Below are 23,022 nucleotides of genomic sequence, written 5' to 3'. Positions count from 1 at the left end.
TGGTCACTTGCTTAAAGCGCTGGCCCATGTAAAGTTACTATTTTCTCCTTTCTAATTAACAAGTATATTGTGGGAGATATTTTGAGACTATGAAAATATCCTGTTTCTCATTATACTTTCATCCCTGAATTTTAGCATCAATCAATGGTTCTTGCCTGCAAACGTTATTGCTGTTATTTTTTTTTTTTAAGATTTTATTTATTTATTTGACAGAGAGAGGGAGAGAGAGGGAGAATAGAAGAAGGGGGAAGCAGCAGAGGGAGAGGAAGAAGCAGGCTCTCCCCTGAGCAGGGAGCCTGACTTGGGCCTCGATCCCAGGATTCTGGGATCATGACCCGAGCCAAAGGCAGACTGAGCCACCTGGGTACCCCAAAAGTTATTACTGTTATTATAACAGCTTTTACTGTGGTGTTTGCCGAATGGTCATTTTCTGTTTCCATCATTCCTTCTACATTGATTAATTGAACTGTAGTATAAGGAAGATCTGTCCCTTCCCCCCCATGACTCATGCCAGGGTTATAATTTTTAAATAGGAGTGTTGCCTTGTAGGAATGATATCTGAATAATGAATGGGAATTGGTGCAGGAAGGAACTGAGGGAATCACGGTACAATGAGGAATATAACCAATCCAGTTGAATACTGTCATAAAGGGAAGTCTGAAGAAATCTGCCACAATGACCTTTAGTGTGATAGACTGAAAGTCTGATTTTTTTTTTAAATGGGGGGCAATAGTTATGGAAACAATTTGTAAAAGGTAAGTGTACAAATGCAATGTGCAAACCTTGATTGGATCCTTTGAAAAAGGAGGCTACAAATGATAATTTTGGTTATTATTATTATTAGATAAGTTATTAGATGATATTAAGGAATTGTAAATTTTCATAGGGTGCTAATGGTTCTCAGGAAGCATATGCTAAGGTTGAAGTATTTATTTACTTATTATTATTTTTAAATATTTTATTTATTTATTTGAGAGAGCATGAGCAGGGTGAGGGGCAGAGGGAGAAGCAGGCTCCCTGCTGAGGGAGGAGCCCAATGTGGCGCTTGATCCCAGGACCCTGGGATCATGACCCAAGCCTAAGTTAGACACTTAACCAACTGAGTCACCCAGGCGCCCCAGCATTGAAGTATGTAAAGATGAAGTAGATGAAGTGTCAAAATACTGAAACTCACTTTCATATGATTCAGCAAAACTTAAGTGAGTAGGTAGATACAGATATAGAAATAGAGAAAGCAAATATATGGCAAATGTCAACCTGGGTGGTAGGTTTAGAGATCTTCAAATTTTGTGAATGTTTGAAGTTGTTTTTTTTTTTTTTAAGATTTTATTTATTTGAGAGAGAGAGACCGCGCGCGCACATACACACACACACACACACACACACACACACACACACACACGAGTGGGGGAGAGAGAGAGGGAGAGGATCTCAAGCAGACACAGGGCACCATCCCATGACCTGGAGATCATGACCTGAGTGGAAACCAAGAGTCCAACTCTTAACTGAATGCACCACCCAGGTGCCCCTGAAGTTTTTAATAATAAAGATTTTGGGGGGAAATGAATGCTTATAGGAAAAATGAGCGAAAATATTTTGAAGGACTTTCCTTGAAGCCAGTGATAACTGTATGCCAAACACAGATGTGAGGGATCTTCACGTTGCCTACTGGAGTAATGAGGGATGCCACTGGGTCTAGCAGTTACGGTGACTTAGGCTGGAAACGGGAATACATCCAACTCAACTGGCTTATGCAGTGACGGCACTTACGGGGCTCTGTAATGGGACACCCAGATGAAGGGAAGGCTTCAGGGCTTAACGCAGTGGCTCTGTCTCCATTCCCCTGTTTTCGCCAGCTCTTGGGTCAGCATCATCCCTTGTCTGGCTGGCTTCTTTGCTGCAACAAAGTGGCTATAGCACTTCTAGGCTTTATCTTTGACTATCACTATGTCCAGAAGGAGAAAGAACATCATTTCTGGCAGCTTGCTCTTAAGAGCAGGGGCCCTTCTTTCCCAGCAGCTCCCCGTCAGAAACACTGCCCACCCCACCCCATCTCAGCTGCCTTCACTGAGTCATATGGCTCAATCCCTCTGGCCAAGGGAGTGCCCTGTGCTGACTGGCTTAGGCCTGGCTTCCTAAACCAGCCACTGGCGTGCGGAATGGGCTTACAGTCAGATGCAGCCAAGAAGTACAAGGGTTCTGTGAGAAGGAGAAAAGGAAACTGATTCTGGGTAGGCATCTACAGCATTCACCGTATGAGGAAACATGGCTTTCACCAACTAGAAGGATATCTCAGGTGAAGAGGGCCGGTTGCCACAGGTACCGTAGATCAGATACAAATCAGAAATTAGGATTCTCAAAGGAGAATTGGACTGGAGGAGTACCTGGCAAGGAACTCCTGATCTAATAATAAAGAGATTTGCTTAAGACCATCAAAGAGAATTTCAGTTACAGAATCGGTGATACGATGAATGAAGTTTACCACACAACAAAAAGTCAAAAACAATAGAGCAAAACAATGAAATAAAAGATCTGCTTTGATCTTGCCTTAGGAAGATTTCCAACACCACCCCCCCACCCCCACCCCCGCCTCCACCATGTGGTTTTCAAAAGGAAGAAGTCCAAGGTGCTGGATCAAATGGCAGTCTACTCACAGAATGCACAGGATGTCCCTGGCCAGGGGGTCTCAGCCTGGCTGCACCTCAGACGTTCATACCCGTAGCAGTTTTGCCTCAGGAGGTCTGTGGGGAAGCCAGAATCTTGGTCATTTTTAAGAAAGTTCCCCAGGTAATGATTCTGAAATGTGGCCAGGGTTGGAAGCCACGGGTCTAAGATTTCATGAACAAACTAATCAGAGATAGATCATTGAAATGGCTGAATTGTGATGGGACGCAGGGGTGAAATGAAAGAGCCATCAGCGCCAGCACAAGGGGCTCTCTGACCTTAACTAGGGGCCCTCAGTGCCCACCTTTCACCAGAGGAGTGTTGCTGGGACCCTCAAAACTAAAGACCAGGGTGGAGGCCGCTTATGGTCATAGCTGCCAGCATGGTGTCTGTAAGTGACACAAACTCACTATTTGTTGAAATATGCATGTGAAAAAAGCGAGTCAGTGGATTAACATATTTAAATAATTTTTTAAATCTTTTCCAAACTCCATAACTAAGGGAATTTTAAAAATTGATTGACCATGTATAACACTGGGGACTTTTTGGAGGGGGACGGACGAAGGGGATGTACTGGAATTATCCCACAGGGAGAGTCCAGGGAACTCCCCAAAGTAAGCAGGGAAGTCCAAAGCCATAGGGATAATCTAAGAGAGGGGACCTGAGGACTCCAAAGCTGCCAGAAAACTGGTAGATGTACCTCCATGAGGTCAGGACAAGGTCCCAGACAGAAAACTATGTGCTAAATATAGTCATGGGCCAAGGAGCCCTGAGCGCTCAGTTACTGAAATGGAAATGAAGCCAGGGAATCCTTGGGGACTGTTCCCAAAAGTAGCTGCTGTGGCCACCAAGGCCACATCGTTAGAAAGAGGGTCCAACATGATAGGTGAACACTGGTGGCAGAGAGAACTGTCGCTCATCCTCCATGACACTTAGTGTCATCAGATCACTGGCCCTCAAGGCTGATATATGCAACCCAGAGGAAGTCCAGAAACACAGCCTCTGGAAAACAAAGGCAAAAGCTTGTCTCTGAATCAAGGGACTCTGGCCAGACAATCGTAGAATAAGTCAGTTTGTAAACCTGCAGAAGTAGCAGATCTCGAAAGGACAAGAGTTCTAGGGCACGAGTAGAAGCAAGGCGGTTGAAGGCAGTCTTGGTGTCTCCAAGGGTTTGAGTGAAGATGGCCCTGTCCTCCCCCTACAGGGCCCAGGCAGAGAGAAGCCCCGAGCCAGGGAGGCCAAGGGGCTAATTCAGAGCCTCTCAGAGGTGGCAGGGTTTGGGGCAAGGAGGAAAATTGGGGACATTTAAAAGAGGGATAGAACAGCTCAGTTTGGGGTAGGGCCAACTCCCAGGGCTTCCTAGAGACCATCCCCTGATGCCCCCGGCTGCCTGCGTCATCCTGAAGAACCAAGGGTTCGTTTTGGCTGAGTATTTCCTCTGTTCTGGGTTAGTACAACCTGATTATTTTATACGCGCGACTCCTTTAATGCGCACAACAACTCTACTTTTCCTCATTTCACATGTGAGGAAACCAAATTTAGGAAAGGTCAGCTGTGTGTCTGAGGTCACACCACCCAAAGGGGCAGAGCTGGCATTCGAAGCCAGATGTGTCTGAAGCCAGAGTGACCTCACAGCCGCGGGTCCTGGGGCTCCCACTCAGCTGCCAGACTGCCCTCTTTCCCCTCCTGGCAAGCTCGCTAGGAGGAACTTACCTTTCAGCCAGCTCAGCTCCCTGAAAAGAAACGATATTTTGAAGTGCGTAATCCGTGCCTGGAATAAGCGTTTACTTATTGGAGCCACACTCTTCCCCAAATCTGCCTAGGTGGCTTACCAAGGCGCACAGAGGGCACCAGGCGCATAGTAGGCGCTCCAAGCAGGTTTGGTTTGGATCTGCTCCAGGGTGAGATGATTTGGGGGAGCACCCAGCCAGCAGACCTCAGGAGCAGAGCTGCACGGGGGAGAAAGGGGACTTCCGCCCCTGGGGCCCCCTCCCCTCCTGTACCAAATTCCTGGGTGCCCTCAGTTGCAGCTGCGGCCAAGAACCCTGCTCTCCAGCCTGCGGGGGAAGGGGGGGAGCCTTGAGCCTCATGGACTCTACCCTCTGGATGAATCTTCGTATTGTAAAATTTGGTTCAGGGCTCCTCATTTGCTGACAGCTATTTAACAAATTTGTATTTTACCTTTATCTGTGAAATAGTCATAAAAGTTTGATCTACAAAAGCCCTGTTTTTATAAACTTAGTCCCATTATGAAAGTAGGAGCATCCAGGGTGGAAGGGAGGAATGTTTACCAAAGGGGAAAATAATAAATATTTGAAAAACCTTACTAAAGAACGTTCTCTCACATCCTTACAGCCTGACTTTTGTTCTGAACCCTTCCTCTCCAGATGCATTCATCAGGGATATTTTTTTCTTTTGTTTTTAGTGGAAAAGGCTACTATCCGACCGGCTAAAAGCATGGACTCCCTGTGCTCAGTGCCTGTGGAAGGTGAGCTCTCACAACCGCGGTCGGAACTGGGGCTTGCCACTGGGAGAAGGAGCTCCCCGCCAGACCTGCCTTCGGGGTGCCGTCACAGTCACGCACTTGCCCTAGTCCCACAGCCCCCCTGACCCTTCCTGAACCCAACGTGACGCAGCCCTTGCATGAACCACCCCCGGCCTCTCCCCGCCCCACGTGACACCACAGGGCTCGGCCTCCAGCGCCGTCCTCCTCCCTGCCCTCGGCTAAGCACAGCTGGAGAGCGCCGCCGTTGCACGCGCGCCGCCGTTGCACGCGCGCCGCCGTTGCACGCGCGCCGCCGTTGCACGCGCGCCGCCGTTGCACGCGCGCCGCCGTTGCACGCGCGCCGCCGTTGCACGCGCGCCGCCGTTGCACGCGCGCCGCCGTTGCACGCGCAAATCTGAACCGGCTAAAAGGGCAACACCTGAGAACCAGGCAGACAGGCTTCCCCCTGGGGCACAAAGAAGAGCCAGGCACTGGTTTTTACCGCATAGTTTGGTGCCTGGATACGTATGGGTCTGGAATTCGCATGTCTCCGTAGGCATTAGCTTCATCGTACCTGTCCGGTCGTGGCTCTGCGCTGGTAGATTGGTGCATTCATTTAGCAGTAAACAGCGATGGGCACCAGCCTGGCACGTAGCCGGTGATGCTGGGGTGGAGTAGATGTGCGTAGGGTTGCACGCGAGGTGACACATCCCCAAAGCGACACCACGTTGGTCTTAGGGGCTGGCTTGCCTGTCCCTCTGGCTTCTGTTTCTATTAATAAGTCAACAAGCACCTCTACGGGTTGTAAGGCACCGGGCTGTTTACACACACGCCCCACATTTATCCCGTGACTTTTCCAGCTCCTGTAATACAAACCAGTTTGCTCTTTGATAAAGGAGACAACTTGAAACAATGCAGAAAATCCGTAGAACAACCTTTTAAAAAATAATTGTAAACATGTAAAATACTCTGTAAACTCTTTTTCAAGCTCACTCGAGACTCTTAGCATTTTCTCACCTTTATATTCAGCCATTTGCTTTGGTTTTGAAACCTCCTGGGGGTGTTTCTACAGAATTTGATATTTCAAAATCGAGGTCCTCACTTCGATGGGCACTGGGCAGGTTCTCTGCCTCCCCAAGTCTCGGTTTTCTCGTGTGCTAAAGGAGGTCATTACACTTCTCCATAAGCAGTCATGAGAATTTTTAATCTAATGTTAAGTAAGATGCCCAGCAGAGCCCGTAGCACCTCGTGGGGCGTTTTTCTCCCGATCCCAGGCAACTCACATGTTATCTCGCAGCCTGTTTATTTCCCATACGGAATTTTCTCTTCTTTGCTTTCACTTTTAAGTCAGTTGGGAAATCGCTCCTCAGAACTGGGCTTTCTAACTTTTAATTTCCACTTTTAGGGGCGCCTGGGTGGCTCAGTCCTTAAGCTTCTGCCTTCGGCTCAGGGCGTGATCCCAGCATTATGGGATTGAGCCCCATATCAGCCTCCTCCGCTGGGAGCCTGCTTCTTCCTCTCCCACTCCCCCTGCTTATGTTCCCTCTCTTGCTGGCTGTCTCTCTCTCTGTCAAATAAATAAATAAAATCTTTAAAAAAAAAATTCCACTTCTAGTTTCTCATCCCCTGAATCAGCAGGAGGAAGCCTGGGAAAAGGGAGGAAGGTTTAGCTGAGAATGGCATATTTTTCCTTGCTGGGAAATCGAACCCCTGTTTGGGCCCATCTGCCAGAGGAGGCTTAAAACAATACATTTTAAAGTAGAACAAAATTCTGTTATTTTGCCCTTTTTGTCTTCTTCATTTTGAGCAAACATCCTTCTGCCATCTCCCTTCTTTTTATTTTTTCATGATCTACGTTTACTGCTGGGTGGACGATTGCTCTGTCTAGCCACCTTAGCCTTCTGGAAACTGCCCCACCTGCAGAGCTGAAAACAGATGCATACAACATAACAGCAAATGGTCCTCCCAGGGCACTGTGCCAACATTCTGTGCACATGAGAAGATGCTTATGCTCTCCTTAACCAAGTGTTATCTGTCTCTCTTACGAATGCTATGCCTTTCCAGCGTTCAGGTGTTGTGTACCTTCCCTTACTGGAAGGCTGTCGTGGTGTGTGCGCCCAGGCTGCTGACCGTGTCTTTGTTTGCTTTTTCACTAGGGAAAGAAACCAAAGGAAATTTTAATCGAACAGTCACCACTGGTGGATTCTTCATTCCAGCCACGAAATTGCATTCGACCAACACGGGCAGCTCATGTGACCTCAGCAAGCAGGAGGGCGAATGGGGCCAGGAGGGGATGCCGGCGGGGGCGGAGGGGGGCTTCGACATGAGCAGTGACCGAAGCCAACTTCAGGGCGCTCAGGCCCGGCCCCCACCCGAGCAGCTGAAGGTGTTCCGGCCTCTCGAGGATCCGGAGAGCGAGCAAACAGCCCCGAAGATGCTGGGTATGTTCTACACCTCGAACGACAGCCCCAGCAAATCGGTCTTCACCAGCAGCCTGTTCCAGATGGAGCCCTCTCCCCGTCACCAGCGCAAGGCCCTGAACATCTCCGAGCCTTTCGCCGTGTCCGTGCCGCTCCGTGTGTCAGCGGTCATCAGCACCAACAGCACCCCGTGCCGAACACCCCCGAAGGAGCTCCAGTCGCTTTCCAGCCTGGAAGAGTTTTCCTTCCAGGGGTCAGAGAGTGGAGGTTGGCCTGAAGATGACAAGCCACTGGGAGCTGAGACCTCTACAGGTAAAGCGGGGGAGGGAGGGTTTCTTTTCATTGCAAGTGATTAAAAAACAGACTTAAACTCGCTTAAACAGAGTTTGCAAGACAATGTAGTGAAGTGGTTAAGACTATGGGTTCTGGAGGCAGATGGCCTGAGTCCAGTCTCAGCCATTTCACTGTAGGATCTTTAGTGGTTGTGGGCCTCAACAGCTTGAGGTGTAAAATAGCAATGACGTTCCTAATCATATCTCCTTCATAAGTTTGCCGGGAATATTAAATTAGTTAATATATGTGAAGCTCTCAGAACAGTAATACATAGTAAGTACTCAGTAAATGTCGCCTATTATTTTATTCACCCGTATAGTGAGAAGGCAGGAGGAAAAGCTCAAAGAATTCAACTCTTCTAGACTCAACCTCTCTCCATCCATCCATCCCTCACTTCTACCTCATATCTGCAGAAAACATGGCTAGCAACCCTCGCAATGAGAAAGTGTATCTTAGTCCCAATTTCCATATATCAAATACAGGGAAGACTCTGATTGGGCCTGCTTGGGTCACATGTCCAGTCTTGGACCAGTCATGGTTGCCAGGCATTTAGTGTTCTAAGATTGGCTAAGGCTGAGTCTCTGAACCATCTTTGGAGTTAGGAGGGGTTCTATGGTCAACAGCCAACTGTGAGCCACATAAAACAGAAGTGGGAAGAACCTCAAAGGAAAGGATGACTGACAAACCAACAAATGCTCGCTGTGGTTTAAGCATATTTTCTTTATTACTATTAGCTAACTTTTTTTGAGCAACTGTTATGGTATCAGGCACTGACCTAAGTGTTCTATGTGTATTATCTCCATTCCCCTCACAACAACCCTGTGAAGTATAGGTAGTTACTATTATCCCCATTTGCTTAAAGAGAAAATCAGTTAACTTGCCAAATGACTCAGAGCAAGGAAGTAGAAGAACCAGAATTTTAATCCAGATTTTAAAACCCGTGCTTTAAAACACTCCACCATGCTCCTTCCCGTGTTTACAATGGGCTGTGGAGTTACAAAGATTGTTAGAAAACCATCCCTTCACCCAGCAAGCTCAGGAACTAGGAAGAGAAACTAAAACTGTACCAAAGTGCAGCACAGGGTCAGCCTGTAGAAGTAGCATAAGACTCTCCTTGGGTCTTTTTTTTTTTTTAAGAGATTTATTTATTTGTTTTTAGAGAAAGCGAGAGAGCACAAGGGGGAGAGGCAGAGGGAGGAGGGAGAATCTCAAGCCGACTCTGAGCTCAGCACGGAGCCTGACATGGGCCTTGATCTCATGACCCTGAGATCATGATGTGAGTCAGTCAGTTAACCGACTGCACCACCCAGGTGCCCCCCTCCTTGCTTTTTGAATGAGGGAGGGCTTTGGTCCCTGAAACATAATGAAAGAGGTGTTCAGAAAGGATTGCAAGGGCATCAAGAAGAAGCAGTACTCTCAGGAGGACTCTAGGAAGGCTTCCCAGAAGAGGCGGCATATGGGTAGGTCTTCATAAATGAGTAGGCTTTCTCCATACAGAAAAGAGGGGGAAGGCATTATGGGCTGAGAGGCAGCTGAATATTGTGGGAAGTCTGTAGGTTTTGGACTTCACCTGGGCTGATTTGAATCCTAGCTTCAGCATTTTGGGGCTGTGTGACGGTGGACAGTGGTTGATATCTCTGAGCCAGGGGCGGTTGCTCTCTCAAGGGCTGGGGTAAAGTCTGAAAGGGGGAATGTCCATAAAATGCCTGTTCACAGTCTGGCTCACAGACAATGTTCAATAAGTATTTGTCCTTTTCTCCTCCCCTTCCCTTCAGGACAGGGGGCAGAAGATGAGCAAAAACTCAGGGGCATCAAGTGATGTCCTGTGTGGAGAATGTTCTGTGGTGGGCTGGTGGAATGGAGCAGGATGAGGGCTAGAAGAGGAAGGGAAGCCTTTGAGGAAAAAGTGTTTCCAGAGGCTTTTCTGTGATTGGTTCCTGTCCTAGGTATTTAGTCTTCAGTCTACCCTGTGAAAACAGCATCATACAGTGAGATAGGACCTTCTTCCTGGAGATAGTAGAGGTCAGACTTGGGGTCTGCCTCCCTCTCTGCTGCCTTGGTGGGTGTTTAAGATCAGAGCTTAATCACTTTAGATATATCCAAACTGGTGTGGAGTTAACCCCTGGGAAGAGTCACACAGGAAGCTGTCAATCGCAGTCTTAACACCTCCTTGTAGCTTGGTGTAAACAACAGATTCCTATGCCCTAGGCGACAGCTTGACTTCTCGATGTGGTACTGTTGACGTCGTGGGCTGGGCAATTCTTTGTTGGGAGCAGGGCTGTTTTATGCTTCGTAGGATATTTAGCAGCGTCCCTGGCTTCTGCCCACTAAATGCCAATAGCCCCCTCCTCCCCACCCAAATGTCTCCCCGGGGAGGGGAAGAGCAAGTGGTCCCCAGTCGCGAGCCCCCGGACTAGATGATCTTCAAGACCCCTCCCATCTCTGACAGTGGGTGACTCTGGGAACTAAAGGCAGGACACTGCTACGGGGAAAGGGTCAAAAATGTGGGGGGCAGTGAGCTTGGAGAATTCCCTCCATCCTTGTGAAGCGGGACTCGTCCAGGACAGTGACTGTGCAGGGAATGGCCTCTCTGCAAATGAAGCCTTCAACAGATAACTCTCATCCATTGCAGCTTCCGTACCTAAGAAGGCAGTTCTCGAGGATGCCAAGCCAGGACCAGAAGCGGTGAGCACGGTGGGATGCAACAAAGGCCTCTCCCTGGAGCCAGGCCCACAACAGGAAGAAAAGAAGGCCTTGGAAACCTCCCTGGGCTCTCAACATTCAAGTGAATTAGAGAAGAGCCTGGACCCAGAGAAGGCGGAGGAGGAGGGTCAGGAGGCTGGCCAGGGGGAGCCCAGCACTCTGCAGGAGACCAGAGCTGAAGCGGCATTTCTGCATGAGATGGTAAGGTGGAGTCACTGCCGGGTCCAGGCAGTGGAGTCCTCTTTGTCCCAAGGGCTCTCGGAATAGCTGAAAACAGGGACTGGGGGGGGGGGGTTGTTTGTTTTAAGAACGAGTTTCTGCCAAAGGGACGTTAGCAGACCACCTTCACAACCATGTGCTGGGAGTTCGGGCAGTGCGGGAGTGCTGTAGCGGCCTCAAGAGGGCTGAAAAAAGGTTCCTGAAAGACGTGCGTGCAATTGTAGAAAGAGAAGGATACAGAGATTCTTAGAGGGATTGAATTCGGGGGTGGGAGTGTGGCGGGGGGGAGGGGTCGATCAAGTATAAATAGCGCCACCCAGGCTCCTCTAGAATTTTATACTTTAAAGGTCACTATTTTGTGAGGAGAATGGCTTGGAAAAGGCAGGGGAGGAGGCAGGGATACCAGTTAGAAGGCTAGTATGTGACAGGCCCGGCGAGAAAACATGGTGGCTTGGACGAGGGTGGGGGCAACAAGGAAAGAAATGGAAGGCTTCAAGAACCATTTAGAAACTAGAATGGTGCTTGCTTTGGTGGCACACACACTAAAATTGGAACGATACAGAGAAGATTAGCATGGCCCCTGTGCAAGGATGACACACAAATTCATGAAGCGCTCCATATTTTTGAGGGGGATTCCTGGCTGGCTCAGTCGGTAGGGCATGTGACTCTCAATCTCACTGTTGTGAGTTCAAGCCCCACATTGGGCATGGAGCCTAATAAAATAAAATAAAATAAAATAAAATAAAATAAAATAAAATAAAATAAAATAAAATAAAATAAAATAAAAAGCAGTGTCTGAAATAGTATTTAGCACACACACACACACACACAAAAGAAGCTAGAATGAACAGGACTTGGTGAAGGATTGGATAAGAGTGAGGGAAAGGAAGAGTCAGGATACCTCACAGATTTCTGATCTAAGCAGGAAGACACACTAGGGTCCACTTACTGAGGTGGTGGGGGAGGGGAGTTTATGTGCTCATCTATTTATCTAAATTAATATTTCTTTTTTTTTTCAGTTTCTTTTTTTTTTTATAATGATTTTTTATTGTATTATGTTAGTCACCATACAGTACATCCCCGGTTTCCGATGCAAGGCTCGATGATTCATTAGTTGTGTATAACACCCAGTGCACCATGCAATACGTGCCCTCCTTACTAAATTAATATTTCTTAATAAGATATCAATTAGTGTAGGTGCTGAGGAGAGAGGTGAAATGGAAATAGACACAAATAAGTGTGATACAGTAGAATCAGATCTCAAAAACATCCCTGCCTTTCGACCAAGGAATCCTACTCCTGGAGAGTTCTCTGAAGAACAATCAAATAGAAATACCACAAAAGAAAACCTCTTATTGAGCAACTACTCACAGTATACATTTGGCCTTGCCAATTTCTTACCTCAAGGAACTCATAGTTCATTGGGAAAGATAAGCATCAAATTAATTGTAATATAAAACATGTGATCAGAGCCAGGTAGGAAGTGATGTCAGGTTGGCAGCAGGTCAGATTTCTCATAAAGGCCTGGACCCCCCACAGGATGGATACGCCTCCTGGAACTGCTTGTCCTTGGAACAGACAGGCCTTGAGACAAGAAATGAGCCACTGGAATTTGTTTCCCTGGCCCTGACCGGACCTCTCTTCATCCGTTTCCTGTCTGTAGTTTGGGGCTTTGTGTAGGGGAAGGGAGGAGTCAAAGAGAAACTAGACTTGAGGAGAGACAAGGGGCAGCAAACAACATGGAGGAGGAGACACCCCTTTGATCAACAGTGGTTATCTGGGGGTAGTGGGAATATAAGATTTTGCTGGTTTTGTATTCTCCTTTCTTTTAACGTGTTAATTTTTTTTGCATGTGAAATATGTATTTCTTTGGTAATAAGAAAAGCTGTATTTATTTGGAAAGCAGATGTCAGGGCAAGAGTTAACATTTACATTCCACTGGGAGAATCTCGTTCTTGTGTGCCATCTGGTAAACCTGAGGTTAACTGAGACCAGGAGTTGGTTTGTTTTATAAGTCAACAGCGTGCAGGGATTAAGTGTTTCTGTTCTGGTGTGGACATAGCTGGATTTCAGTCCCAGACTTACGTAAATTGTTTAATCTGTTTGAACATAGGTCTCCTCACCTCTAAAATGGGAGTAGTTATAGTAGTATTTGTCTCTTAGAGTTCTTGGGACAATTAAACAAGAACATGCGGTTAGAATGTGTTATGGCACGCGGTAAGCACTGAATAAACATCCACAACTATTAGTAATGCAGTGGCCTTTATTTGCCGGGATAACGCAGCCTGGCCCGGCGCCTGGCCCTTCACTGTCACTGGGAAATAGTGCAGTTCTCAGGGCAGCGAGTCCTCGGCTCTAAAATAATTTGTTTCTTGATGTTTTTCAGGATGAAGATGATCTGGCCAATGCCCTGATCTGGCCCGAGATTCAACAGGAGCTGAAGATCATCGAATCTGAGGAGGAGCTCTCCTCATTGCCACCACCTGCTCTAAAGATCAGCCCCACTCAACCAATCCTCGAGTCCAGTCCAGGGCCTTTCGCTTCCCTGGAGCCTTCTGGGAGCTTGTCCTGTGGCCCACCACCAGGCCCCACCCCTGTGGAGGAGTGGACTAGGGATCTAACCAATCAGAACGCACAGGGGACTCCCCCAGCAGCCAATAGAGAAAAGCCGGAGACAACGAGCATGCTCCATAGACTGGAGTCAGAGAAAGGCCAGCGTCCAGACCCCACCAGCTTGGCTCCTCTGGAAATTGTTCCATTTGAGACGGCTTCTCCGTCTCAAGCAAAGGTGGACCAGGAAGGCCCAGGAAGTCTATCTCCTCTTCTCCCGCCTGCTGCTCCACCTCCAACTCCTCTGGAGGAGGCGCCTCGAGTCCAGCTATCAAAGGGCAGTCCTGAGAGAGAGGACTCATCTAGGAATTCGAGGACAAATCCATACATAGACCAGCTGAAGTCCAAGGGCAGCCCCGGGACCCCCGGCCTGTGTCAGGAGGAGGAGGCCTCTCTAGGACAAAGTGAAAAGCAAAATTCAAAGAATGCTGCTCCTGAGGGAAAAGGCTCTGGTTTTCAAAGCCCAACAAGAGAGGTGGAGGTCTCCCCGCAAGGAGAGGGGGATGTAGTCCATTCAGTGCAGGAGCCCTCAGACTGTGATGAAGACGAAACTGTGACAGACATTGCCCAGCATGGCCTGGAGATGGTGGAGCCCTGGGAGGAACCCCAGTGGGTAACGAGTCCCCTTCACTCTCCCACCCTGAAAGATATGCAAGAGGCCCAGGTGCAGGGCCCCCAGGGCCACCGACTGGAGAAGAGGCTTCCCCACAGGCCCAGCCTTCGTCAGAGCCATTCTCTAGATAGCAAAACCACCACGGTTAAGAGCCAGTGGACTCTTGAGGCGCCCTCCTCCAGCAGCTGTGCTAACCTTGAAGCAGAGAGGAATTCCGACCCTCTGCAGCCCCTGGCACCCAGGAGAGAGATTACTGGATGGGATGAGAAAACCCTGAGGTCCTTCAGAGAGTTCTCTGGCCCAAAAGGGACAGAGGCTGTTCCCAGCCAGAAGGGACCGGGTGGTTTGCAGCCCAAACCAGCAGAAATCAGTCCTGTCATCCTAGCAGAGGGAAAGGAACTGGGGACACACCAAGGGCACAGCAGCCCTCAGATTGAGCAAGGTAGTGTTCCGGGGCCAGACAATAGCAAGGAGAGTTCCCCTAGTTTGCAAGACAGCACCTCACGTGGAGAGCATCCCCCAAAGTTACAGCTGAAGAGCACTGAGTGTGGGCCTCCAAAAGGGAAAAACAGGCCTTCTTCCCTCAATCTGGACTCTGCCATTCCCATCACTGACCTCTTCCGGTTTGACAATGTGGCCTCATTCAGTTCACCTGGAATGCAGCTCTCTGAGCCAGGAGACACAAAAGTCACATGGGTGACTTCATCTCACTGTAAAGTAGACCCATGGAGCATTTGCTCCCAGGACCCTCAGGACCTGGACATTGTTGCTCATGCCCTGACAGGCCGCCGTAACTCAGCTCCTGTGAGTGTGTCAGCTGTGAGAACCTCCTTCATGGTCAAAATGTGCCAAGCTAGGGCAGTCCCAGTCATCCCACCCAAGATTCAGTACACACAGATCCCACAGCCCCTGCCCTCTCAGAGCTCAGGGGACAGTGGAGTTCAGCCTCTGGAGAGGAGCCAAGAGGAACCCAGCTCAACTGGTGGGCCCTCGCAGAAATCTGCCAGGGCAGATTCTCTCTCCTTGGAAAGGCCAAAAGAAGAGAAACCAAAGCAAGATACTGGAGCCATTGAGTCCTTGCCAATGGATACCACTACATCCCACATGTGTGAGGGACCCACCCTTTCTCCAGAACCAGTCTTGGCTAACCTGCTCTCCACCCAGGATGCAACAGTGCAATGCAGAAAGCGCACATCAGAGACAGAGCCGTCTGGAGACAACCTGCTTTCTTCAAAAATAGAGCGACCATCAGGGGGTTCTAAACCTTTCCACAGGTCAAGGCCAGGAAGACCTCAGAGCCTAATCTTATTCAGTCCTCCTTTCCCCATTATGGACCACCCGCCCCCTTCATCCACAGTGACAGATTCTAAGGTTCTCCTGTCCCCTATCAGAAGTCCCACCCAGACAGTTTCTCCAGGCCTTCTTTGTGGGGATTTGGCAGAAAACACATGGGTCACACCGGAAGGGGTTACACTTAGAAATAAAATGACCATCCCTAAGAATGGCCAAAGACTAGAGACCTCAACCAGCTGTTTTTACCAGCCCCAGCGGAGATCAGTGATTCTGGATGGAAGAAGTGGGAGGCAAATAGAATGACATCAGTTCACCTGCCGGTGTCTGAAAAAAAATGTCATGATTCATCATCTGGAAGTTATTACAGGGCCAACTTGCCATGATTCCAGGCATAGGTTATCCAAGTTTGGGCTTATTTTGGCCTCTTTTCTTTCTTCAGCTTTTTGACCATTTATTAATTAGTCCATTTGCCAGAAGAGAGGTCCGGGGAAGGACCAAGAGATGAAATTTAGATAAGTCCATAACAGTAGGTGGGAAAAGGTCAGGTAAGGGAAAAAGCTGAAATGAGATTTGGGGTTGTCTGTGAGTTGCATTTCTCCCACGTTGTCATTATCTATATTGCTGAGAGTTGGTTAAAATAACGTCTTTTGAAAGAAAGAGAAATCCTTTGCCTGTGTTGGAAAATGTTGCTGTTGAGATTTAAAGGCCTCCTTTCTACTTCACGCTTTTTAATGCTCCTTAAAGCATGTGTTCTTTTAGACCCGTTTTCTGATAAGTTTTGTGAACGTGTACACTCCAGAACAGAAGCCGATTTGGAAGTGCACGCTAACGTACACTTAAAGATCCAAGTGGGCGAGGTTACCCATGCTCTTTCCCTGGAATCTCTGCAGACCTGTTGGAGACGGTTGCCTATGTCAGCGTAGAAAATCAGAATCTATATGCGAGAGCAAATTCTGAGACTGGCAAAATCTAAGAAGACTGACTGGCTGTGGCTTTTGTTAAGTCTGGACTCTGCCATGATTCTGACCTCTGATTTATAAATCCAGTGGCTGGGCAGGGCGGGGGCTGAGCTGAGGGTTACCTCAGTGAAATGTCTGAATTTTCACTTAGATATGCAATAGTGAAGTGAAGTGATCTCCGTTCTTTCCAAATCAGAGTCCACAACAGGATATCATCATAGAGAAAAACCTCACGTACAGGTGGAACTACGCTCCAAAGTTAAAGTGTTTACACTGATGGGGCATTGGTAGAAAACATTCTTGCTCAGCTTCCCTGTCCTTCCACACGAGGCTGGGAATGCAGGACAGGATAAGCAGGGAGCCCTAGCAGGGTGGCTATCACTACCACTGGGTGAGAGCTGCCCTCTGGAAAATGTATTTCATTTTAGCCAAGGTGCCTCCCTTTCTCCCTCCCATCCATTACTCAGAGCAGATTTGAGGCACCTTTCTCCCTCCCATAATCCCCCTCATCCTTCACCCACCCCAGGCACTCCGACTTGCCTTTCTCCTGTCTATATGCAAGCAGAAGCAATAAACCAATCTGATTTTATTTCTGAAGTTATGTAGAACTTTCAATGGTTCTTTTTTTTTTCGGCTGGTGAGAAGGAGAACTAATAGAACCCGCTGGCAGATTTTTGGTGCTACCCCGAAAACGGCTTCGCAGGAGCCCTTCTCAAGGCAAAACCCATTAGGATATCAACAGTTTCAAACCTAAGACAACAATCTTATTTAGAAACAAATTAAAATAGACCTGTTTCTAGCCCTGTGCACGTCTTCTCAGGTTCAAGTCTGGCTGAACTCTGTCCACAAGCTCCGTCATTGCAGAAGTTTCTCTAGGGGCTAGCAGTACCTCTCGGCAGACCTCACAACCAAGGCTGCTGCTGGGGCGGGTGGGGGCTGAACCGAAGTTACCTCGTGCAGGGAGAAATTGGGAGCTGATGCCCTGCAACAGATCCGTAGTCCTCTCTCCCTTCTTCCCTGATAAACCTTACGGTTTTGAAATCTTGTGCTGGACCTTTTAAGCCAGTGTCTGTGGCAGGGGTAACTGGTAGGCCAGCTGATGAGTTCTACTTTCAGAGGGCACTGAGGTGAGTGAGCAAGGGGAGCGGTTAATGGGAGGTTCAGTGTCTTGCATTCTCATTAGGTGAGTGAGACCCTGGACCGACAGCCATTGGGATGTCAATCCATAAAAAAAGTCCTAGGACATGGCATGTTCCCTCCTTGGCAAGCGAGGTGAAGAAATATAGTGGTGACAGATGAGAAAGGCCATGTTCAGGAGATCTGAAAAGTACATTCCTGCCTTATCAGAAAATGGGGGCAGAGAGGCTTTATCCCAATCACGGTGCACTATGGTGTCTGCACTTTGATAAAGACCATGTTCCAGTTAGAATGTGAGAGAGGAAAGGAACTGGACTTTGCTTCACCATCAGAACTCTGAGCTGAGTAATGAAATAAACTATGATTATTCTGAATTTTTCTTTGTAACACTTAGAGGATATATTTTATTTTGGGGATAGCCTGAGAAGCCACTAAGTACACATTAATGAGTAAGTTCGGCTCGAGGCACCTAGGCAGAGTCTTCAACGGCTGCCATGCTCCTTAGACTCGGACATCTTTTGTTTGTAGCATCATCTTCAGGAGTGTGGGTGTGTGGATGCTGTCACGAGACACGATAACTGTCCAGAGATACGCTCTACTCTGAGCTTTCCTAAGCCAGTCAATCCAGAAGGCTGTGGAACCTGACTCACCTTCTTGATCAGTGTCCCGCGGCTAAAGTGTGGCCTTCTTCGCTATAACCCAGCCTGTCAACTGTCACCAACACATTCATAAGCTTCCTGTGGGCTGGGGCTAACCCAGCCCAATTACCTATTTGGTTATTCATTTGGGACTGAAAAATGACCCCCCTGAGGATGGCTGGCTGGAAATCAAATTGCCTGCTTCCATCCAGAGAAGGGACAGGACAAGGGCTGGTGTTTTTAGGAGGATCTGCATGGTGCCCTAGAAAGGGCTACAAAATCAAATTCTCGAAAGTGCTCCTTCAAATCAGTTACCAGTCCTCAAAATGGGGATAGTTGATTTTAAATGTTAAATTTGAAATGAAATGCATGCATCTCCTAATGTTTTCAGTTTTAGCAGTTGCTTAAGATAATAATCTGTATTTATTGACAAAATGGCCCTCAAGCCAACTTTTCTTTCTTTTTTTTTTTTCGCCAAAATGGACCAGATAGAGGGAATTTGGTTTTTATTCTTTGCTTCAGATGGAACGTGAAGAGACCTGACCAAGAACCCTATTAAGACAGCCTGATCTAAGCCCTAAAATTCAAAATATTGGCCAAGTCAAAAATCTGGGTTCTCGGGAAATTAAAAATGTTAAGCATCATCCTCCTCCACAGTATTTATCAAGAGCTTAGTAATATTGCCCTGGGTACCTTAGTACTCTTAAATCCTTGAAGAGTCTAATGAAAAAAGGGAGAGGGGTGGTAGCAAATGAAACAGTTCATAAACAAACAGGAGCTTAGAACCATTACGTTACCAAATGAAAGCTGAAAGGGAAAAATGTATCAACTAGCATCTTTTAATAGGATTGTTAATAGTGTTCAAGTTACCTACTGACTTTAATCAAATTAAACACAATTGCAAATCCAGTAGAAGGTACTAGGTGGACAATCAGGCATTGAGAATTTTGCTTTGATTGCTTAAAAAATGTGAGTGGTAATTAAGAACAAAGAGTTCTGAAGTTGTGTGTGGTCTTAATTGGTTTGGTTGTGAAGTCCTGCTGGATCTCTGCTAATGAGCCAGGTAATATCAGCATTCCATGCTCCTGGGGAGGGGGATTTAGGCTTCCATCATCACAAAACGGGTTAACTTGTGTTGATGATGAAGTCACAGGTCCAAGATAAGCTGTTACTTTCCTGTCTAATGTTCAGTGCATGCTAATCACATTTGACTAAAATTGGGTGGTACAGTCATTGGTCTACACAGGTCTCGTTTTCCTGTCTGAACTGGTAGTGGGACACATAAGAGTCATTGGTCTGGAATTGGGAGTGGGAGTTCAGCACAGGTCCAATTCCCACCAGGATTGATTAGGACCACATTCTACCCCAGCTTGTCCTAACTGATGACAAAATGAATCCTTGGGTTTAATGTTGTCAGGAGTATGATTTTAGGCACTTCCAGCAGAAGGTCAGCTTAGAACGTAGAATGACAAAGAATGTGTCCTCCTTTGTCAACACCCTCTCTAGTAAAGTCAGGCCAGAAAGGGGAGCAGGCACCTTTCCAAGCATGGAGAGGCATAGGAGATGGAAGAAGGGTGATTGCCTGAGATCAGTGTTGGTCCAGATAGTATAAAACTGGAGGCCACCACAGACAGACTGGCACACAGTAGGTCTTTTAGCAGCCTTGAGGTTCATGAGCAGTGCAAAATCACTTCTCTGTGAGGATGAAGGAGGATGTAGCTAAGTATAAGTAACCCGTGCAGCGTGTAGACACGTGTTTTACTGGATGGATCACAATGCTTTGCAATGACGTAATGCCATGTAATTCCTGGCTTATAACTCTGCAAGGTAAAGCACTTTTTCAAGGGCGTCTGTTAGAAATCTACATGGTTCCGGCCTGTTTGTTGAGCTTGACAGATATGTTTCCAAAGATATAATCAAATTTTTCTATTGATTAAAAAATATAAATATTAAACCTATCCATCGAGACATTTAAGTGTAATTAAAACAGATTGTTACGCTTTAAAAATGTATTCTAATAAATGATATAAAGGATCATGCTTACGATGGCACTATGAACTAGAGGAGCACCTGGGGTCACCAAAATTAGTATTAGGAAAAGTAGATTATATGCATCAGACTCATTGTTCTAGTTCAATGTTAGTTTTTACTTCAAGGTTTGGTCTCACAGCCAAAGTCCTGATGATCTCCTTCAGTAAATTTTCCTCTTGTTGTTTTACCTCTGTCAAATATTTGCAACTTCTCTCTCTTACTCTTGCAATCATACGTGTTACCTAAGATTCCCAGTATAAATCAATGGATATTGTCATGAACACTAAAAGGAAAAACACGTTTGCTTTTGCTTCTCAAAAGTCCGCAGCTTACGGAGTTACGTGGGTCTGAACAGATGTGAAACTCAATTTTTCTGTTACTTGAATCCATCAATCGAGGGGGACTACTCTTTCATTTGAATGATTATATTACTGATGCTCTGGGGGGAAAGCAAAATCCTAGCATATATTATCACAAAAAAGGGGGAGACGGGCACTCTGTCTAAATCACAGTCCCTTAGAAAAACAAACATGCAATGCAGGCTCACAATCCGGTGATATTTGCAGTGAGAAACACCATTGCCAAGGGGATAAAAATGTTAGCATTTGGGCAACAATATTCTATGTAGAACTTCATGCACTCAGGTCTGCTCCTGTCATCCCTTATGACTTCCCTAAATGCCTTTTCTCCTCCATACTCAGATTCCCACTCAGCTCAGTTTCTCTTTCCTGTATCTGTGCCCACCGCCCCCCAACTGGCAGCACACAGTTGCCCTCACTTCTGATCTATCCCACAGTTCTTCTGGAGTCTTCTCTCCTAACAGCCCTGGTGTCTTCCCTGAATGGTGCTTCCACTTCCTGGACTCCCATAAAAGTTGATGCTCTCATACACAGAAGGCAACACATTCCTCCCGTTACACAGACTACAAACTGCTGAGAATGTTCTCGTTTCCCACTTGTTTCTGCACAATTGCTTCGCCCATCTCATACAGAAATCTCTCATTACCAAAATTTTTTACTTTTTACTTTTAACTTTTACCATTCCTTGTGGCCATGATGCAGTCAATGTCCCAGATTACCCAGTCTTTGGCACCGAGCTTCCTGTTACCACCATCGTTCTGGATGATTTCAGTGTTCCTGAGGAAAACCCACTCGACAGTCTTGGCACAGCTGCTTACAGTTTTTACCTCTCTTCAGTCTTGGCCATTTGCCTCCAGGGTTATACACCATGCTGTTTCATAGCCCAGAACTCTGTGATCCTAAACTCTCATATTCCATTCTCAGAACTTTTCCTATCCTTGCTCCTTTATTCCTCTGACCTGTTCAAGATCATTAATGCCTGGCCTACCCCTACCCTTTCTGACAGACAGTACTCCCAACCAGACTTCATCCTTCCTCCCCCAGCCTTTCCGGACCCCAAGCTACAGCAGCTCAACTATTCCCACCAGCACCACTAACTCCCTTGACCACTTCAGTCCTACCTGCTTGGCTAACCTCCAAACTAGGACCAGGACTCTTACCACCCATCTTCTCTACCCTTTTACTTACTTACTGGGTTAGACCAAAGAAAAATTATAAAACCGAGTCCGGAGAGCCTTTAGAAATTTATGGTTTACTACCTCAGCAGTACCCTCATTCCCAAAACTCACAAAAGTTTTCCACTATTCTAAGCCTCCTCCTAGACTGACCCCTCCCCAAATTGCCTCTAACTTCACAAGTTTCCACTATCAGATGTTTCTTCCACCCCTACTCCCCCAACAAGCACTGCCTCTTCTCCATGTACGTATGTATCAAACCTCCCTGCTAGCTCACAGAAATTGCTATTCCTCCTTCCCAAGGGCTCCCAAGAACACTTTCTAATTCACCATTTCTTCATTCCAATTCACTACTCTGAACCAGCTGCAACCTGACCTCCCCCTTATTGCTCCATTAAAATTTCTCTTACTAAAGTCACCAATGATCTAATAACCAAATCCAACAGTCAGTTCTCAGTCTCTTGACTTCCTTGTTTGATACTGTTGATTTCTTCCTTTTTATCTTTTTTAAAGATTTTATTTGAGAAAGAGAGTGTGTGTGTGTGCGCGCGTGCGTGCACACAAGCAGGGGGAGAGGCAGGCAGGAGAAGCAGGCTCCCCACTGAGAAGGAAGCCCGATGTGGGGCTCTGTCCCAGGACCCAGGGATCATGAACTGAGCCGAAGATAGCCACCCAACCGACTGAGCCTCCCAGGTACCCCCAATCATTTCTTCCTTGCAACACTAGTTCACCTTGTCTTAGACTTCCATTTCCTTAGTCTTGTTCATGTGAAAGCTTCCTCTTCATCTGCTCTTAAATGTTCATCGGAATTCTGTCCGTCCTTCTTTTCACTCCACTTTTTCTATCACCCACACAGTGGTGACCCCACCCCACGCCCTCTCATCTCTTACATGAGACTTTAAATAGAGCTAACTGATCTCGCTGCTTTAAGTCTCATTTGACATCTGTCCATTGTCCAAACAGACTGTACATATTGCTGCCAAAGTTGTCTAAGATAGGATGGTGGATCTCATCAAAATCACCCGGACTGTGTTAAAACAGACATCTGGGTTCTATCCAGAGTTTGTGGCTCAGTAGGTTTGGGGTGGAGCTTGAAATTTTCCATCTCTAACAAGTTCCCAGTTAGGTGCTGCTGCTGCCGCAGACCCAGAGACTGTATTTTGTATTTTGAGAACTCCTGACTTGAGAACCCTCTGGGTCCTAAACTGAAAATCTTTCACTGGCAGTCTTCAGTTCCCTAGACTTCTGTCTGCTTAAGAATTACTTCAAGTGCTTGTGAAAGGGGCACAGTTTTCGGCTTTCCTCTCAAGATTCTGACATCGTAAATGTGATGTAGTGTACAGGGATCACACCTTTGAGAACCTGTGACGTCCAAGAGAATAA

The 23,022-nt window shown here is 47.0% G+C and overlaps 1 protein-coding gene and 1 non-coding gene across 2 annotated transcripts in view; both read left to right on the top strand.

Moving 5' to 3' along the window:
- ARHGAP31 (Rho GTPase activating protein 31) overlaps positions 1 to 16,900 on the top strand; it is a 99,842-nt gene extending 82,942 nt beyond the window's left edge. Inside the window, exons 9-12 of the mRNA XM_045785127.2 lie at positions 5,090 to 5,152; positions 7,306 to 7,881; positions 10,535 to 10,806; positions 13,211 to 16,900. Of these exons, the coding sequence (XP_045641083.2) occupies positions 5,090 to 5,152; positions 7,306 to 7,881; positions 10,535 to 10,806; positions 13,211 to 15,643 (3,344 nt within the window). The 3' untranslated portion in view covers positions 15,644 to 16,900. The remainder of the gene's footprint in view (positions 1 to 5,089; positions 5,153 to 7,305; positions 7,882 to 10,534; positions 10,807 to 13,210) is intronic.
- LOC123784448 (U6 spliceosomal RNA) lies at positions 11,343 to 11,449 on the top strand. Its single transcript, XR_006777444.1, has one exon. It is a non-coding gene; the product is annotated as a U6 spliceosomal RNA (small nuclear RNA).
- Positions 16,901 to 23,022: the final 6,122 nt, after the last annotated feature.

This window comes from Ursus americanus, chromosome 4 (assembly GCF_024610735.1).
Source record: "Ursus americanus isolate L20-20 chromosome 4, mUrsAme1.1.p, whole genome shotgun sequence".
Taxonomy (NCBI): domain Eukaryota; kingdom Metazoa; phylum Chordata; class Mammalia; order Carnivora; family Ursidae; genus Ursus; species Ursus americanus.
The sequence above is the reverse complement of the archived record's forward strand: the minus strand, read 5'-3'. Positions and strand labels throughout refer to the sequence as shown.